This window comes from Cnephaeus nilssonii (genome assembly GCF_951640355.1).
Source record: "Cnephaeus nilssonii genome assembly, chromosome: 10".
Classification (NCBI taxonomy): Eukaryota; Metazoa; Chordata; class Mammalia; order Chiroptera; family Vespertilionidae; genus Cnephaeus; species Cnephaeus nilssonii.
Genome location: NC_137081.1, coordinates 1,214,464 through 1,232,332, shown reverse-complemented (window position 1 = coordinate 1,232,332; position 17,869 = coordinate 1,214,464). Strand labels below are relative to the sequence as shown.

The 17,869-nt window shown below is 56.2% G+C and overlaps 1 protein-coding gene across 1 annotated transcript; it reads right to left on the bottom strand.

The window, feature by feature from the left end:
- Positions 1–546: 546 nt before the first annotated feature.
- FAM171B (family with sequence similarity 171 member B) lies at positions 547–15,388 on the bottom strand (the record flags this gene model as incomplete). The annotated part of the gene is made up of 8 exons (XM_079783087.1): positions 547–4,958; positions 5,359–5,482; positions 9,959–10,075; positions 11,397–11,567; positions 12,303–12,461; positions 12,599–12,691; positions 13,158–13,599; positions 15,335–15,388. The coding sequence occupies 8 exons, from the start codon at positions 15,386–15,388 to the stop codon at positions 3,662–3,664; spliced, it is 2,457 nt and encodes an 818-aa protein (XP_079639213.1). The 3' UTR covers positions 547–3,661.
- Positions 15,389–17,869: the final 2,481 nt, after the last annotated feature.

Sequence of the window (17,869 nt, the reverse complement as noted above, 5' to 3'; positions counted from 1 at the left end):
GTCAAAAGCATGTACCTTGGTTGCGGGCACATCCCCAGTGGGGGGTGTGCAGGAGGCAGCTGGTCGATGTTTCTAGCTCTCTGTCCCTCTCCCTTCCTCGCTGTAAAAAAATCAATAAAATATATTTTTAAAAATATTTGGCTCTCAAAAGAAATTTCAGTCGTTGTACTGTTGATATTTGGCGCTGTTGACTAAGGAGTTTGCCGACCACTGTTCTAGCCCGTTACCTTAAGGAGTCTTCTCAGTGGAGGAAAACTAGTATGTCTATCCCGGCTTTCATAGCAAAGATGTGAACTTGGGAGAACGTGACGAGCAAAGAGAGATCAAGTTCATCCTATAAACAAGGGGTAATCAGATGTAGAATGCTTGTTCTACTATAGGAGTATACGAAATTAAAAATTAATATTTGAGTTCTTCCTAGATCAAATGAGAACTTAGAGGGGAATATTTTGTCGTTTGCCCAAAATGAACAACGCATCGAGTACATTTTCAGATTTATTATATTATCTTTAATGAACTATGTTTAACATTTTACAAATCTCCAGGTTGTTCCAGTCTCCAGCAGTAAGTACAGTAGTAATGGTCATAAATACACACTGGGATGGGGCCTCCTCTGGCAAAAGAATACAAAAGCTAAAAACATTTGGAACCAGAGGGCGAGCCGTCAGCCCTCGGTGTGCGGTGGACATTCACACAGTCAGAGTCTCTACCAAGACAGGAAGTACATGGGCGAGTGTGTGCCTCATCCCCTATAAACTCAGACGTGCCTCTGAGCGCCGCCCTTGGGGGGTTTTAAGGGGTACTGGTTGGCCCTCTGGTCCCTAAAACAGGTGCGCTGATCCCAGAGGACTCAGACCCTGGGCGAGTGATCTGCCAGAGCGGAGAAGTGCTTCAATTCCTCAACACGTGTGGCCTGCGTGGTGGGCTGTCTATCACAAAAGGGGGTGATCCCGACACAACTGCTTACATGCCGTAAAAATGTGCTTTATAAAGTCTCAGGGCCCTAATATGCATCCAAAAATACCTGTCGCTGTGCTTTAGTACACGAACCCAACAGGGAATCGAGGGAGACTTTTAAGATATAAGCAAAGTATGTACAAAGGATCCACAAATGTGAACCATTTGGGACCAAAATTCTCTGGGTTTACATCTGCAAAAACCTGGGTTGGCTTTCAATCCATCTAGCACTGTAAGGAAGTGGTGCACGTTGTGGGCTCAGATCACTCGGACTGAGAGAGAGTGGATGGCTCCGGCTTTGGAACAGGAGGAGCGCGCTGTTAACCTTCATTAGAAAAGGTGCATGCCTGTGCTCCCCACTGGAGGACAGGAGGTGCGCGTCTGGAAAAATAGGGTTTTCTTCTGAAACCAGAACAATGCGTTTCTAGAAAAGCCCTTGCGGGCACCTCTTCTCGTTCCCTTTAGCGCGAACGAGTGGGTGCAGGTCTGCATGGTGTGCCTTCCATCCCCAGAGCCCATCGCCAAGCGGAGAGGACACGCTTTAAGGAGGGAGAGCTACACGTTTAAGATACTGATGAAGGACTTCTCACTGTCGTTTCTCACCGCATCCCGAGATAAACTACCGATAGGAACTGGATGCGAACGAGAAACACAGAAAAGGAAGAAACGCTGCGAGCCGGCAGACCTCATCGCCCCACGTGCACGCCCAGGGCCGCGTTGGAGGAAAAGCTGCACGTGTCTGCTGGGGCTGCCGAGAGAGCGTGCACTTGGAGGATGGGTCCCGCCTGACACGGCCCGTCTCCCCCCGGGCCGTCCGCAGCCTGAGGCCTGGCCCCCCCAGATCCTCGGGCGGCTCCTAGCGCGTCCCTCTCGGTGTGAGACCAGGGAGAAGCCTCCTGGGACGGGGCCTCTTCTACCCCCACACAACTCAAGCTGGCCTGGGGGTCCCAGAACCCGTCTCCCCTCTGGGGGCGGAGGCACGGCACCTGTGCCTGGTCTTGGCGTTCGCTGGTCAGTGCAGAACGCCGGCGGCTGGCTGCCTCAGCGTGGGTGCCTCGGCCGTGGGTGCCTCAGCCGTGGGTGCCTCAGCCGTGGGTGCGGGCCTGGCGGGTCCCATCTTGGGAAAGGGCTCTCAGGCTCACCCACGTTCCCCCTGATGCGAAGGCGGCTCCTTTTGCTTCTTTCAATGCATGTGCCTGCGCCTCCCTGTGGCTCTCCTGTTGATCAGCAGGGGTGAGAAATGAAGCCATTTGGCCCCATTTTTCCCCCAAGGAAAAGGGGGATCTGCTTCAACATCGGCCTTCGTGGAAATTTTAAGAAAAACGGGATGAGTTGATTTTAATTAAGAGGAGATGTGTTTTAGGACCTAGGAATGATAACGCAGGGTGGAAAACATAATTATGAACAGCTGCCTGTGTTCACACGGAATTCTTTGCTGTGATGAAATGAGATGAGATGGACAGGGACATATTTCTTACAAAACTGGGGGTGGGCATGGGGGTGTTGCTAAGGCTACAAGCATTTTAAGAAAAAACTTACTTTTCCCATAAAAAACTGCAATGTTTGTTTCCTTTAGTTCCACACTGTTAATTTTTTAACGTTCATAAGAAACATCACTGATTTATTAATCTTTAAGTCAAGTTTAATAGCATTTTAGTGACAGAGTTTTTGTCAATAAAAGGCATATCTTAGAATTGATTTTAGCTCCCAGGTATCAGAGTCGAAACTAAAGGTAAGCTTGGTGGGGTTTCTCTCGCTCTAGATAGGTGTGAAGTTTTCCCGGACAGCTAGGCTCGTTTCACTTTTGAGGGAAGAAAAAAGGAATTTTAAAGTAAAAATTTAACGTCGGAGCATCCATTTCTCAGGTTTCTGAATAACCAACCATCACCTCACCGATGGTTCTGGGGTTTCCCTCTCTAGCAACCAAGTCGCCCCTTGGCCACCTCAGGTGAGTATGGGGTTGGCTTGGGGTTGATACAACATACATGCCGTTTGTAGCAACAACACGAAAAGGCTGTGTGGCCTTTGACCTCTGGAAAGACATCCATCCAGACCACTGGTGTCTGGTGTCCAGGGCGGGCAGTGGGCACCGAGCGGAGATCCCACACGAGGACCCCGAGCACAGCTTCCCTCCCACGGCTGCACGGGGCACCCACAGAGCGGGGCACCCCCAGACCCTCTCCGTGGCAGCAGCCTGGGGGTGCCCATTTCACAGCGTCCTTCTTAGGGAGCCGGGGCTGGGGGGCTGCGGGGCCCACATGTCCAGACAAGGACCTCCGTGAGGCCGTGTCACGTTGTGAACATGTGGGTGCTCCAGGCTCAGCCCCCCAACAGGTGAGAAGAGGGGCCAGTGTCCCTGGCACCCCTCCCTCGGGCTGTCTCCGTTTCACATTCTCTCTGCTCAGGGCCCACTCTCCTCGAGTTCACATGGGACCGGCCGGCTGGCTCAGTGGTGAGCGTTGACCTATGAACCAGGAGGTCACGGTTCGATTCCCGGTGAGGGCACAGGCCCGGGTTGCAGGCTCATCCCCAGTGTGGGGCGTGCAGGAGGCAGCTGATCCTTGATTCTCTCTCATCATTGATGTTTCTCTCTCCCTCCCTCTATGACATCAATAAAAACATATTAAAAACCGTAAGTTCCTACTGCAGTTTACACCAGAAACGAGGAGGAGCGGCGCGGAGGCGGGGACCCCCCAGCCCGGGGCTAATTTATGGGGAGCAGCGGGCGCTCCTCGCGCTTCTTCCAGATGTTGGTCTTGCTGTCCCTCCGGGCGGGGGCGGGCCGGCCGCGCTTCCTCGTGGGGGAGGTGCGGACGTCCAGGTCGTCCGCGGCGCCCCGCCGCCCGGGGGCCTCCTCCGCGGGGTGCTCGGGGAGGGGCCCCCCGCCGTCCAGCGCGGGCCGCAGCGCGGGGTCCTCGGGGGAGCAGACGGCCGTGCCGCTCTCGCTGCTGCTCAGGTCCAGGTCCTCCAGGCAGAGCGCGCGGGGCGCGGCCGCGCTGCGGACGAAGGTGCGCTCCCGCTCCAGCCGCCGGCCCGCGGGCGGCTCGTGCAGGTCCACGCCCGAGTCCAGGCTGGCGTCGTTGCTGCGGCCGCGCCGGCCCCGCTTCAGGTCGATGAAGGAGTGCCGCACCGGCGCCACCGGCGTGCCGTCCAGGGACACGAACCAGGCGCGCGGGTGCGGGCAGGGCTGCGCCTGGCTCAGCTCCCGCAGCGCCTGCTCCGAGATGCCCTGCAGCTCCGCGGCGAAGGGCGCCACCACCACCGCCTCGTTCAGCGTGCCCGGCACCGACACCGACTCCAGCAGGCTGCTGGGGTAGCGCCCCCAGGCGGCGGCCCCGGGCGGCGGGCTCGGGGGGCCCTCGCGCGGGGCGCCCTCCTCCCCGGCGGCCGCGGGCGGGGCGAGCGCGTGCCCGGGCGCCTTGGGCAGCGTCTGCGCGAAGGCCCCGCGGCCGCCCGGCTCCCGCAGCGGCCCGTAGCCCGGCGGCGCCTTCCGGGGCAGCGTGGCCGCCTTGGCGGCGGGGCGCGGCTCCGGGGCGAAGAGGTCGGCGCCCTGCAGGAGCGCGAGCGGCGGGCGGTACAGGTGCAGCAGCTGCTCGGGGAGCGGGGCGCGCCCGTACCCCTCCGGGCGGCCCGCCAGGTACCGCGCCTCCTCCTGGGCGCCCCCCCGCGGGGCCAGGCTGCCCGGGGCGGGGGCCGGCGGCCGGGCGCCCCCGCGGGACTCCGGGGCCGGCGGGTGGGCGGACAGGAAGGAGACGTCCTCCCCGTAGAGCTTGAAATGGTCCCGCGTCCTCACCACGGCCTCCGCCTGGGCCCGGCCCGGCCGCTGCGGGCTGCGCGCGGGGCTGCGGGCGCCGCGGGGCTGGGCCCGGTCCTCGGCCCGCAGGGCGGCCTGGACGGAGCCGATGTGGTGGATGTGCGTGGTGGACGTGGTCTGGTCTCTGCGGAGCGCCTCCAGCTTGGTGACGGTCCTGTCTCTCTTCTGGGGGGGCCCACACCTGTCCCTGGGGGGGTGGAAGAGGGGGGGGCAGTGTTCACAGCTGACCAGCTGGGAGGCTCCCCAGCAGCCCCCCACGGCACAGACAGCCCATGGGCGATGCTGGGGGGCCAGCTCCCTCCCAGTCCATCCACCTGCTGCAGAGGAACCCCCGACCCCAGCCCACACCTGGTAACACACAGCACACGCGGCCGCCCCTGTGATGGAGGCGTGGGGTTTGCGCACACGCATGCCCACACATGCATGCCCGCACACACATGTACCTGCACACATGCCCGCACACGCATGCCCGCACATGCATGTACCTGCACACATGCCCGCACACGCGTGTACCTGCACACACATGCCCGCACACACATGCCCGCATACGCGTGTACCTGCACACACATGCCCGCACACGCATGTACCTGCAGTAGCACAGCAGCACCGCGAAGAAGCCGACGACGATGACGATGGTGCCGCCCAGGATGGCCGTCAGGAAGGCCGTGTGGTAGGCAGCCATGTCCCTGGAGTCTCCGCTGGCCCCCGGACCTGAGCGGTTCCGTGTAAACAAGCAAACAAAGCGAACAGGAAGTGCACGCTTTATTATTATTGTTTTGTCACCCTCCCCGGAGGCCGTTTTCTCATTGGTTTTCGGAGAGAATTCTACGTAAGATTCATTATAAAAACAGACTCCTATGGCCACGTGCCCCTGGGCAGCTGCAGCTGGTAACCGGCCGGTCACAGGCCACCTCGGACTGGACAGGGACACTCACCTCCTGACAGGTGTTGGGAGAGAAGGGGTCCCCATACCCAAGCCCCCGTTTAGAAGCCAGAAAACAGACTCAGAGGGGTCGGTGCCTATTTCAGACCCCCCGCCCGGTCAGTGCCTGCAAAGGCAGCACCACTCAAGCTGCCCCGGGAGTCTGGCAGGGCACAGCGCTCCGGCCGGATCCGCCCGCAGCAGGAGCAGGAGCAGGAGCAGCAGGAGCAGACGGGGTCGAGGTCAGTCTCAGGGGAACCTCCCTCCTCCTTCAGCACCTGACCCTCAGGCTTTTCCAACGTAACGCACAGACCCAACGTCCGCCTATTTCAGAAAGGCACTCAGCTATTACAATTCACCGTGTAAGTTGGCTGTTTCCGGTGTGTGTTTAGGGGAAGGGACACTTCTCTCTAAGGAACCGAGTAAACTGATGAACGGAGCGGATCCAGAGGCAGGACGCACGGAACAGATGCAGGATCTCGGGGGGAAGGCGGGAGGGTGGTGGGTGGGAGGTGATCAGCCACAGACCTTGTGTGCACACATGCATGGCCCATACAGAAAACAGACAATGGGGGTGAAGGCCTGGGGCAGGGCGGGCTGGAAGGGGTCAATGGTAGAAAAAGAGGACATAAGCAGTACTTTTCACAATGAAGAATTAAAACATAAATAAATAGCCCTAGCCGGTGTGGCTCAGTGGATAGAGCGTCGGCCTGCGACTGAAGGGTCCCGGGTTCGATTTGGGTCAAGGGCACGTGCCCGGGTTGTGGGCTCGATCCCCAGTGGGGGGCGTGCAGGAGGCAGCTGATCAATGATTCTCTCTCATCATTGAGGTTTCTATCCCTCTCTCCCACTCCTTTCCTCTCTGAAATCAATAAAAATTATATATATATTTAAAAATAATGAAATAAAGTAAAAATAAATAAAAATACCAAACAAAAGGAATACTTCTCTATAAAGCCCAAGTGCTCTGTAGGCTGTTTTTATCAGACATGAAGTGACGTGGCGTTCGCTGAGTTGAAGAGTTACATTAAATATTAACTGTTCTTTCTCATCAATATTTCATTCTAGTTGCAAATCGGGAACGGGATGAGGCTGGACAGCTGGCAAGGCTGCGTGGTATTTTGCCTCGTGAGGAACAAAAGCAGCCTCCCTGTGGTTTCTGAATAATCATGTCGTCAGCACTGAGGTCCGAACAGAACCGAGCGAACAGCCCTTTGACCGACGTGGTTAAGGGCTTACAGTTCTGTGCGAAGACCACGTTTCAGCTTCACTTAAAAAAAGTCTTGTGCGGTTTTATTAACCAATGTCACCCCAATAAACTCAATTTTTTAAAAAAGTCCTGTTACTTGCACAGTTTAAAATGCAAAGACTGTCAATAAAACAATGAAAGTTAAAACCTTTTTTTTAATTTCAGAAAAACTGTGCGAGTCTTCAAATGGACAGACAGCCGCGATGAGTGTGACGACAGGGTGTCGTGGAGAAAGGCGTGTGAGCGTCACCCACGTCCCGGTGGGCGTGTGCGTCCCGGTGGGCGTGTGCGCTGGGACGGTCCTGCCCGGCCTGGAACAGCCCCCACCGCCGCAGCCGCCCAGCCGGGAGCAGGCACTGGGCCAGGATTAACTCTCTGGCGCACGAGTAGGTGGAGGGATGACCTATGCATTCAACTTCCATTCTCCCCAAACGCCGCAGGAGCGGCACTGAAGGTTCTGCTGTGCTTTGTTTTTGTGGATTGCAAACCCAGGATTACAGGAGGAGGAGGCAGGAGACAAGAGCAGACGCTGAGGCCCGGCAGTTGCCTTGGCAACACCGGCTGCAGGGAAGCCCAGAGGCAACTCCATTTATGCCAGCCCCACCCCAGCCCCCACCCCACCCCCCACCCCAGGCCCCACCCCACCCCAGGCCCCACCCCATCCCCAGGGGCAGCAGGCCTGGGGCAGCCAGTCCTCCCTGCTGCAGGCTAGAAGGCTTTTCTTTATTTAAGAAGATTTAGCCCGGCCAGCTGGCTCAGTGGTTGAACATCGGCCTATGAACCAGGAGGTCAGGGTTCAATTCCAGGTCAGGGCACAAGCCCAGGGTTGTGAGCTCAACCCCCAGTGTGGGGCGCGCCGGAGGCTGCTGACCCATGATTCTCTCTTATCATTGATGTTCTTCCCTCTCTCTCCCTCCCCCTTCCTCTTTGAAATCAATAAAAATATTTTTTAAATAAATAAATGTTTTAAAAAGAAGACTTAATGGCTAAAATATGCAGTGCCTGAGTCTTTTGAGAGTCGCACAACTCCAAGGTACCTGTCGGATTTCCTGAGATACAAGTGATGTCATTGGATGCTATGTTCCATTAGAAACAGGAGATGCTCACTGCTCCCGGAGCCCGAATGGAGCACGCCTGGTGGGCCGTTCTTGGGTTCTGTCCCCCTCTGCCCACCCCCACGGCCGGCCCATCTTCACGGGAACCACCTGCCTTACCCGGGAGCAGTCTGGGGGCACTGTTATCCGCAGCCCTTCCTCCCCCAGCGCTGTGCTCAGGCCCCACACCCAGGCCCCCGAACTCTCCATCCCCGGGCGGCCAGGAACCTGGGGACAGGACTGCAGAGGGTGAGTCCGCCATCGCGGGGCAGAACCAGTGGGCAGAACCGGGGACTCCTGCCTCCTGGCACCGGCTTCCTCGGCCTCCCCAGCACCCGCGGACTCCCCCCATCCTCCCCTTGTCTTCATCACCCAGAGCCTGTGCCCTCCTGGCAACCAGGTGCTCGCCCTGGTCTGGGTAGAACTTACTCACAAAGAGTGAACTCAGTCATCGCGGCCTTCAGGAACCTGGGCGCGCGAGGAAACCAGCCCGGTGAGGTGAGTCTAACGCTGTTGCCGGAGGAGGAACGGGTGGCCCAGAAATCCTGCCTGACCTGCCGGACGCCACTCAGCAAAGCCAGGCCTGACCCCGTCCAGATGCCCTGACCCCACTGTGGCCTCTGGCACCGTAACCTTGTTCCTGGCTTATCAACAGGTGGCTGGTTATCGGTCACCTGTTCTGGGATTGATTTTTACAGAGAGGAAGGGAGAGGGATAGAATTAGAAACATCGATGAGAGGGAAACATCCATCAGCTGCCTCCTGCACACCCCCCACTGGGGATGTGCCCGCAACCAAGGTACATGTCCTTGACCGGAATCGAACCTGGGACCTTTCAGTCTGCAGGCTGATGCTCTATCCACTGAGCCAAACCGGTCAGGGCTCTGATGACTGTTTTCATCTGCTGATTGCTTTTATCTTGTCTTGACTCCTAGACCAGCAGTCACCAACCGTTCGGACCTCGGGGACCACCGGTTGGCGACCGCTGTACTCGACGACAGGGAATGACTTTCTTTTCTACCTTTGTTCAACTCCCCTGTCTGTGTCCACAGTTTTGAGCACATATACCCTTAGCGACTATTTAGCTGAGTTATCACATGAAGACAACAAGAACGCTGTTATTCGCTGAAATGTATGAGAGAAAGCTGTAATTGCAATGTTCATGTTTTATGTGGAAACTAGAGGCCCGTGCACGGTGGGGTCCCTCGGCCTGGCCTGCGAGGATCGAGCCAAACCCAGCTCTCTGACATCCCCCGAGGGGTCCCAGATTGTGAGAGGGCGTTTCTCGGATGATGCACCCCAGAATCGGGCTCCCTCCTCTCTGGTTCTGGGTGCGTCACCCAAGAACTGCAGCTCGGCAGCTCCTACGTTGAGCATCTGCCCCCTGGCGGTCAGTGCACGTCATAGCTACCGGTCGGAGCATCTGCCTCCTGGTGGTCATCGTGCGTCATAGCTACTGGTCAGATGGTCGAACGTTCAGACGGTCACTTAGGCTTTTATACATGTAGATGTTCTATGATCTAATGGTGTTCCCTGAGAAAATGTAACTCCTGCCATATCTACTATAAAGACCTGGCTCACTTAAAAAAAAAAGAAAGGAAAGAACGAGAGAGAGAGAGAGAGAGAGAGAGAGAGAGAGGGGGGGAGAGGGGGGTGAGAGAGTGAGAGAGAGAGAGAGAGAGGAAAGACTTGATCCGAACAAACTTCATGTTCACCAGCTATCGTAGCTCCAGGAGACCTTAGAGTTCACGGAGCCTAACTCTTCTTATGAACACGAAGCGCACGGAGCGGAGACCCAGGCCCGGGAGCCGTGTGCACGCGGCGCCGCAGGGAGCGCGGTGCTGATGGCAAGGTCGGCTGCATCAGGGCCAGCGTGACTGTGGGGTCGTGATTTTAATTACGTTTTGTTCCATGTTTACGAACCTCTAGTTCCTGGAAGCGGAGCTGCTATCCAGTAGCCCAGATGCGGCGCGTCGTACGTCCAAACCAAATGGTTGTTATCGTCCTTGACCGTCCCCCGGCCGTGACTGATCCAAGTGCCTGGAGAGGAAGGTAAGGAGATGCCACGCAGTCAGTCTCCATCGATCGCTCTCTTCAGAGCTGACGGGAGTGTGCTGATGGTCATGCACGGAGTGCCTTGCAGGGCTTTTGCAAAAATTATGAAAACTGTAGCAATATGTTACCATGGGATAATATACACATCGTATGTTACATGGTGCTATAGTACCTATGATAATAAGATATTCAATAAAATAATGTGAACGATTTGTTATGACTGTGCAAAATAAAAGCATTGCAAATAAATACAGGATGTTTCAGGAAATCGTAACTCTCCAAATAATGTTTAAATTGTGCCTATTGAGCACGACCGGCGTGGCTCAGTGGTTGAGTGTTGACCTATGAACCAGGAGGTCATGGTTTAATTCCCGGTCAGGGCACATGCCTGGGTTGTGGGCTCGATCCCCAGTGTGGGGCGTGCAGGAGGCAGCCGATCGATGATTCTCTCTCATCATCGATGTTTTATCTCTCTCTCCCTCTGCCTTCCTCTCTGAAATCAATAAAAATATATTTAAACTAGAGGCCCGATGCATGAAGATTCGTGCAAGAATGGGCCTTCCTTCCCGAGTGCTGGCACTGCCTTTGCTCCGGCCGGAGCCGCCTTTCCACCTTCCCATGCTGCCCAGAGGCCTGGAGAGGCTGGGGTGGTGCAGAACGCCTGCATCATCACCATGGCGACGACGCTAGGTGCCTGCATATGCAAATTAACCCACCATCTTTGTTGGGTTAATTTGCATACTCACTCCTGATTGGCTGGTGGGCGTCATGAAGGTACAGTCAATATGCATCTTTCTCTTTTATTAGTTAGATTGTGCCTATTGAGATTATCTTGAGGATGTGAGTCGTGAAATCCAACTTTATCAGCAGGGGGTTGGTTATCTGTCGCCTGTTTGGGATGCCCATTAAGCAGGGACAGTGTATGCAGTGTCTGCATATGTGATAAATCAACCCCAAAAATTCTTTTCGCTGGAAGGTGCAGTAGAGACAAAGGCCTTTGCCAGAAGGAATCATCTGAAATCAGGACTCAAACCAGAAGATCTGCTTCTTCAAAGTGATTTCAAACAACCTCTCGCTCAATGTGTAGGAAACTGAGGCCCAAGTAAGGGGTGTGCTCAGACACAACCCTGGTGAGTGGGCTGTTTTCCATCGTGTGGCCTTTTGAGTTACTTTATTCTACACGGAAACAGAGAGACTTCACTTGTCAACGACACTTCAACAAAGCTGAAATGAACGTGCAGAACCTGCTCCTGAGATCAGACATTCACCAGGGCGGTGTGCAGATCATCTCGCTCTCGTCACACACCTGTGTCCATGTCAAACGTCCAGGCAGGGACGCGGTCCCCCGCCCTCACGTCCTGGGTGTGGAGAAGCGGCAGAGAAAGCTGGACGGAGCCGGCCACCTGGAGCTCCCTGCCCCCCGAGTAAATCTTCACACACACCGCAGCGAGGGGCGTCAGCTCGATGCTTTCAAAACCTGAAAAAAACGCCATTTATTAAAGTCTTACGTAAACCACGGGTTGTCGTTACATATGAGCAACATTCATAGGGGCCCCAAATACCTCGATCCTCTCCTTCAGCCAGAGCTACCCATTACTGACACGTCTCATCCATTTGATAAGGATGAACAGAAGGTCAAATATAAAAGGACATGTGTAAATTTCTCTAAGTCCCATTTCCATTTTTAAATGTATTTTTTAAATATATTTTATTGATTTTTTACAGAGAAGAAGAGAGAGGGATAGAGAGTTAGAAACATCGATGAGAGAGAAACATCGATCAGCTGCCTCCTGCACACCCCCTAACTGGGGATGTGCCCACAACCAAGGTACATGCCCCTGACCGGAATCGAACCTGGGACCTTTCAGTCCACAGGCCGATGCTCTATCCACTGAGCCAAACTGGTTAGGGCTAAATGTATTTTTCAATTTACAAGGTCACAATAATCATTACTATTTTCGACACCTGCCGTGACCTCTTTTAGGTAAAGTGTGGAACAGGGTATGCAGAAGGCTTTGTTTACTTTCTCCCACTGCCTACGAGGGGGTGGAGTGCTTGTAGCCTCTTAACCACTGGCCCGTGTTTCAGAGGTGCCACGCGCCCCCCCTCCCACCCCGAGCTTCAGCGAGCGTCCAGCCTACATCTCAGCTCTGACGAGAGGCCTGGGTACTTCCCTCCACAGATGACTCTCCTGCGTGAGAGGAGACAGCACCTGATTTACTCAGCGTGACTCCGGACGCATACGGAAAACTGTCCATCGTCAGGAACTGCTGCAGGACCGTCAGGTAGCCGGTCACGTTGCTGAAGTGGTGGCTGTCCGGGAGCGTGATGAAGGCTTTTGAAAACTGAACGCTGGGCTGAGATTTGGCCTCTGGAAGAAAAGAACAGCCTGATCCACTCAGGTTTCCGCCTTAGGAGCCACAGCGACTCGTCACTGAAGACGTGCTGTCGTCCTAATAACCACCTCCACCGGGGACTTGCCAGCCGGGGAAAAGGCGTTATACGTACCGGCTAGCTTTCCGGTAATCAAAACGGTGTCTTCAAACAGCCAGATATTCGCTTGGCTTTGCGGGAACAGCGAAAGTGTCACTGATGAGTAGACTGTGGAATACAGCACAACGGAAAGACGTGACTGAGCCTGGGGGGGGGGGGGGGCAGACATGCGTGGTTCTGCTCCAGCAAGGCCCTAAGAAGGGGTAAAAAGCAAACTGGGGGCCAGGCGGGTGGGGCTGAGCGTGCACCTAGGAGCCAGGAGGTCAGGGTTCGAGTCCCGGTCAGGGCACATGGCGGGTGGCGGGCTCAATCCCCAGTGTGGGGCGTGCAGGAGGCAGCCAATCCAGGACTCCCCTCATCATGGATGTTTCCCTCTCTCTCCCCCTCTCCCTTCCTCTCGGAAATCGATAAAATATATTTGAAAGGAAAAGGAACGGGCCCTCCTCTCTAACCCACGTTACACGGATCACACAGACATCCCTGTGCAGTTCCCGGAGCCCGGGGCCCGCAGAGAGGGGCGGCTGGGATGGGGACCCCCCCCCCCCCGCCCCCCGCCGCCCCCCTCTCCTCTTACTTGGCATCCGGCCGGGCCTCCAGGCCAGCGGCGCCAGCACGTAGCCGACCTTGTGCGCCAGGATGGTGAGGCCCAGGCCCAGCGTGTAGGGCACGCGGACCAGCGCGGCGCCGTGGCTCCCGGTCACGGTGGCGTTCGTCTTCGTGTGGTTGACAAACACCTCGACCGCCGCCCGGCGCAGCGGCTGGCGGCTGATGATGTCATTCACCTGGACCTTCAGCGTGAACGCGGACCCTGCGGGGGAGCAGCGGGGAGCGGCCTCGGACCCCGAGCGCGTGTCCCCGGCGCCAACACCCTCCGGGCCTGCGAGCGGCCGTGCCGGCTGCCGGTGGACTCGGGGGGCAGGGATGTGAGGATGGAGCCGCAGGAGGCGGCGGAAAGCCTTCCGGCAGATTCCATCCTTCCTGAAGCCCCACACGTTCGCGGGGCTCCGAAGCCCGCTCTGTGCCCGGTCACAGTGAGCCGGGGGTCACCCCACCCCGTCTCCTGGAGGAACGTGTGACTGTGGTCATGGCTGCGAGCCGAAATCCTCACTCAGCGACAGCAGCGTCGGGCGGGTGGGGAGGGCCCCCTTCTCGCCGATGCTGAGCCCTGGCTCCAGCTCCAGCGGGGGCGTGGCTCTCGGGAAACTAAAAGGCTGGAGTGTCTGACACCCGGGCCCTAACCCAAAGGCACCGCGTGGCCCGCTCAGCGCAGAAACGGTCACGTGTGGAGGACAAGTCGCTGCTCAATTCCCGACAGGCCCCCGGCCGCCCGCCCCGCCCCCGAGACACGGGGCTGGGCCACCAGCTCGGAGCATCTCCCCGACGGGGCCTGAGAGCTTTGTCAGGACTTCGACACGTGAGTAAAGACACACAGAGGCTAGAGAAAATGGAAAAAATCAAACACGACCAAAAAAAAACCAAAAACGGCTGGCGTGAATCAATGGCTTCAATTCCTGATCAGGGCACATGCCCAGATTGTGGGTTCGATCCCCAGTGTGGGGCGTGCAGGGGGCAGGTGATCCATGATTCTCTCTCATCATGGATGTTTCTCTCCCTCCCTCTTCCTTCCTCCCTGAAATCAATGAAAATATATTTAATTTTAAAAAAGATACACACAGAGGCTCAGGCTGCTGGAGATGAACCCTCTGAGCCTCTGTGAGCCCCTGCCCACGGGGTCCCGCGTTCCTGGTCCCCCTCCCACAAGCTGGAGGTGCAGCTGCTGAGCGTGAGCCTCATCGTCCCTCCCAAACCCCTTCGCTCCTTGTCCTCAGAGTCGATGCGGTTGCCGGCTTCCAAAGCAAGAACTTGGATGACATCGGGAGCAACCTAAACTCAGGATGCTCGTGGGCTGCTCTGATCAGAGGGCAAAGGCAGGGAGGACAGTGTCCCCACCACAGCCATGGCGTCCAGGAGACGAAGACGGCACACAGCTCGGGGTCAGGGAACCAGGGCTCGTCCCGACGGAAATCCGACGCTCCCACCCGCCCCTCCCCAGCTTCTACCCCAGGAAAAGGAACGCACGTGTCAACACAAAGACGTGTGTGTGGACACGGACAGCAGCCTCATCTTTAATAGCAAGCACTGAGACCACCGACATGTCCATCCACCGGCGAGCAGGTAAACCTTGGTGGGGCCACACAGCGTCATACGTTCGGCATGAAACGGAACCTTCTGTCCACACACAACAGCAGGAAGGACTCTCAGAATAACCGTGCTCAGTGAAAGAATACCAACTACAGGGAGTGCATATTGTGTGGTTCCACTTACAACATTCTAGAAAATTCCACCTACTTCATAGTGGCAATAACTGGGTCCGTGGTTGCTTCGGGAAGGATGGAGAGATTGCGGGGGGGGGGGGGGAGCCAGGAAATTCTGGGGGTGATGAGTACATTCACCATCTTGTTGGTGGTGATACTTTGAAGAACGTTCATATGTCAAAACGTATCCAATTATATCGCAATAAAGCTGCCCTTTACACGACAATAAAAGACAAAGTTTGATGATAGAACTCCGTACGTCTGTCACGGTTTTTACACAGAGAGGCTGACCCGATTTCAAACTCCCTCTGAGGAGGGAGCTCTCCAGCCCCCCTTCGGGGCGTCGCCCCAGTGGCTGCCTCACAGACTAAGCCACCCCCTCTGCTGCGAAGCCTGAATCACGGGCTCGTGACAGAGGTCAGAGGTCAGAGCTCACATTCACGCGGCCACCCACGTGGACACAGCTGCCGTATTCGCCTTTGCCACCCATGCCAATCAGTGCCACCTGGCCAATCAAGAGGCGAACACCCACCAGGGGCCCACCCCCTCAGGAGCTGCCACCCTGGTCCAGGTCCCCTGCCTCCCTGCCCCGCCCCCGAAGGTCCCCAAGCCACGGCCCAGCCCTTCGCTTCCCGTCAGTCCAAGGCCCGAGATCATCCCAAACCACGTGCTGCATGTTTCCGTCCCAACCACTCTCCAGGCCTTCCCCCGTTTGTCTGTTTTACTTTAATTTGGACGGAAACTACGTCACGAGAAACTGTCCGTCAGCTCCTGATGGTTCCGTGGGGCCCACAACCCGACGCCCCTGACGCCTCCTTAGAGCGATGACAGCACCGACCCTTCCCCGGACGTGTGGAGTTCGACTCCATCCTCCATCCCCTCCTTATTCCATCCTCCATCCCCTTTATTCCATCCTCCATCCCCTTTATTCCATCCTCCATCCCCTTTATTCCATCCTCCATCCCCTTTATTCCATCCTCCATCCCCTTTATTCCATCCTCCATCCCCTTTATTCCATCCTCCATCCCCTTTATTCCATCCTCCATCCTCCTTATTCCATCCTCCATCCCCTCTTTATTCCATCCTCCATCCCCTTTATTCCATCCTCCATCCCCTTTATTCCATCCTCCATCCCCTTTATTCCATCCTCCATCCCCTTTATTCCATCCTCCATCCCCTTTATTCCATCCTCCATCCCCTCCTCATTCCATCCTCCATCCCCTTTATTCCATCCTCCATCCCCTTTATTCCATCCTCCATCCCCTTTATTCCATCCTCCATCCTCCTTATTCCATCCTCCATCCCCTCTTTATTCCATCCTCCATCCCCTTTATTCCATCCTCCATCCCCTTTATTCCATCCTCCATCCCCTTTATTCCATCCTCCATCCCCTTTATTCCATCCTCCATCCCCCTCCTCATTCCATCCTCCATCCCCTCCTCATTCCATCCTCCACCCCCTTTCCATCAAAACCCCTTCATGTGTTATTTCAGCGGTAAGTGCCGTTCACATCAGAAAATCTCAAACTGGTTGGAGGCAATGGGCCAGACCAACTGGAAAATTCAAAGGCCCAGACTTTCAGAGAACACGATTTCCCAGGCCTGATCGATACGTTAATCAATACATTAATCCACCAGCGGTCTCCATTAGGGGTGGAGCGACCGCAACACTAGAGAGAAACCATTCACTCCGCCTCGGACGTCTGTTCTGAAAAGTAAACAGGGTTTCATCTGCTTGGCAGCAGAATTCATTCCTAAAGAGTGTTTGTCCAAGACTCGCCATTTAACGGACTGATCACACGCGCCAGCAGCACGCAGGGCCCGCAGGGAGGAGGGCTGCCAGCAGCTTGTCTCTCCCAGAGAAGCCGCCCGGTCCTTCCCACACGAGTTCCCCAAGGACCCGCCAGCCTCCGCGGCTGTTTATACGCTGACAGTATTCTAGTCCGCGTTGAGGTCTTCTGGACACAAAAAGAAGAAGAAAAACTGCTTCCATTCAGTCTCTCTTAAGGGCCCATCTGTCTTCTCAGCAAAACAAAAGGGAGGATGTGATGAGAGACGCTGCCCGCCCCCCCCCCCCCGCCCCCCGGCTGCTGGCTGTCCACCATGCTGCTCGCTTGCGTAGATAATGTTCCAAAGACAATGTTGACTCCACGTTGTTTTAAAAGAAAAACAGTAATTTTACTCCAGAAGACGCTTTCACAGGTCTCACTACAGAAGTCCTGACGTGCTTTTACATCAACGACAGGAAACCCCGTGGAACAGCGAGCACACGCCCAGCCTCCTTGGCCAGAAAGCTGCAGACCCGGGGTCACCGCCGCTGTCTACCTACTCGGCCCTGACTAACCCGGTACGGGCTGGACAAGACAGACGGCGAGCCTGTGACATGTTTCATTTACCACCTGTTGTCTCTGATGGTAACAGCACTGGGCCTGTAAGTTCTGGATGTCTTACATACACCAACCCCACTGCTAACAATCCCACAAGGGCAGTCTCCTTCCTCTCAGAGCAAGTTCATCGGCACGCCCCCAGCTCACACAGGAGCGGGTGGCTCATCGGCACGCCCCCAGCTCACACAGGAGCGGGTGGCTCATCGGCACGCCCCCAGCTCACACAGGAGCGGGTGGCTCATCGGCACGCCCCCAGCTCACACAGGAGCGGGTGGCTCATCGGCACGCCCCCAGCTCACACAGGAGCGGGTGGCTCAGTGACTGAGTGTCGACCTCTGAACCAGGAGGTCACACTTTGATTCCCGGTCAGAGCACATGCCCGGGTCCCAGCTCAATCCCCAGTAGGGGCTGTGCAGGAGGCGGCTGATCCATGATTCTCTCTCATCATTGATGTTTCTCTCTCTCCCTCTCCCTCCCTTTCTGAGATCAATACAAATATATAAATATATATATATAAAAAGAAGAGACAGGGCAGACTTTGGACCCGTTGCCCAAACCGAAAGCCATGCTCTCGCCACCAAACCA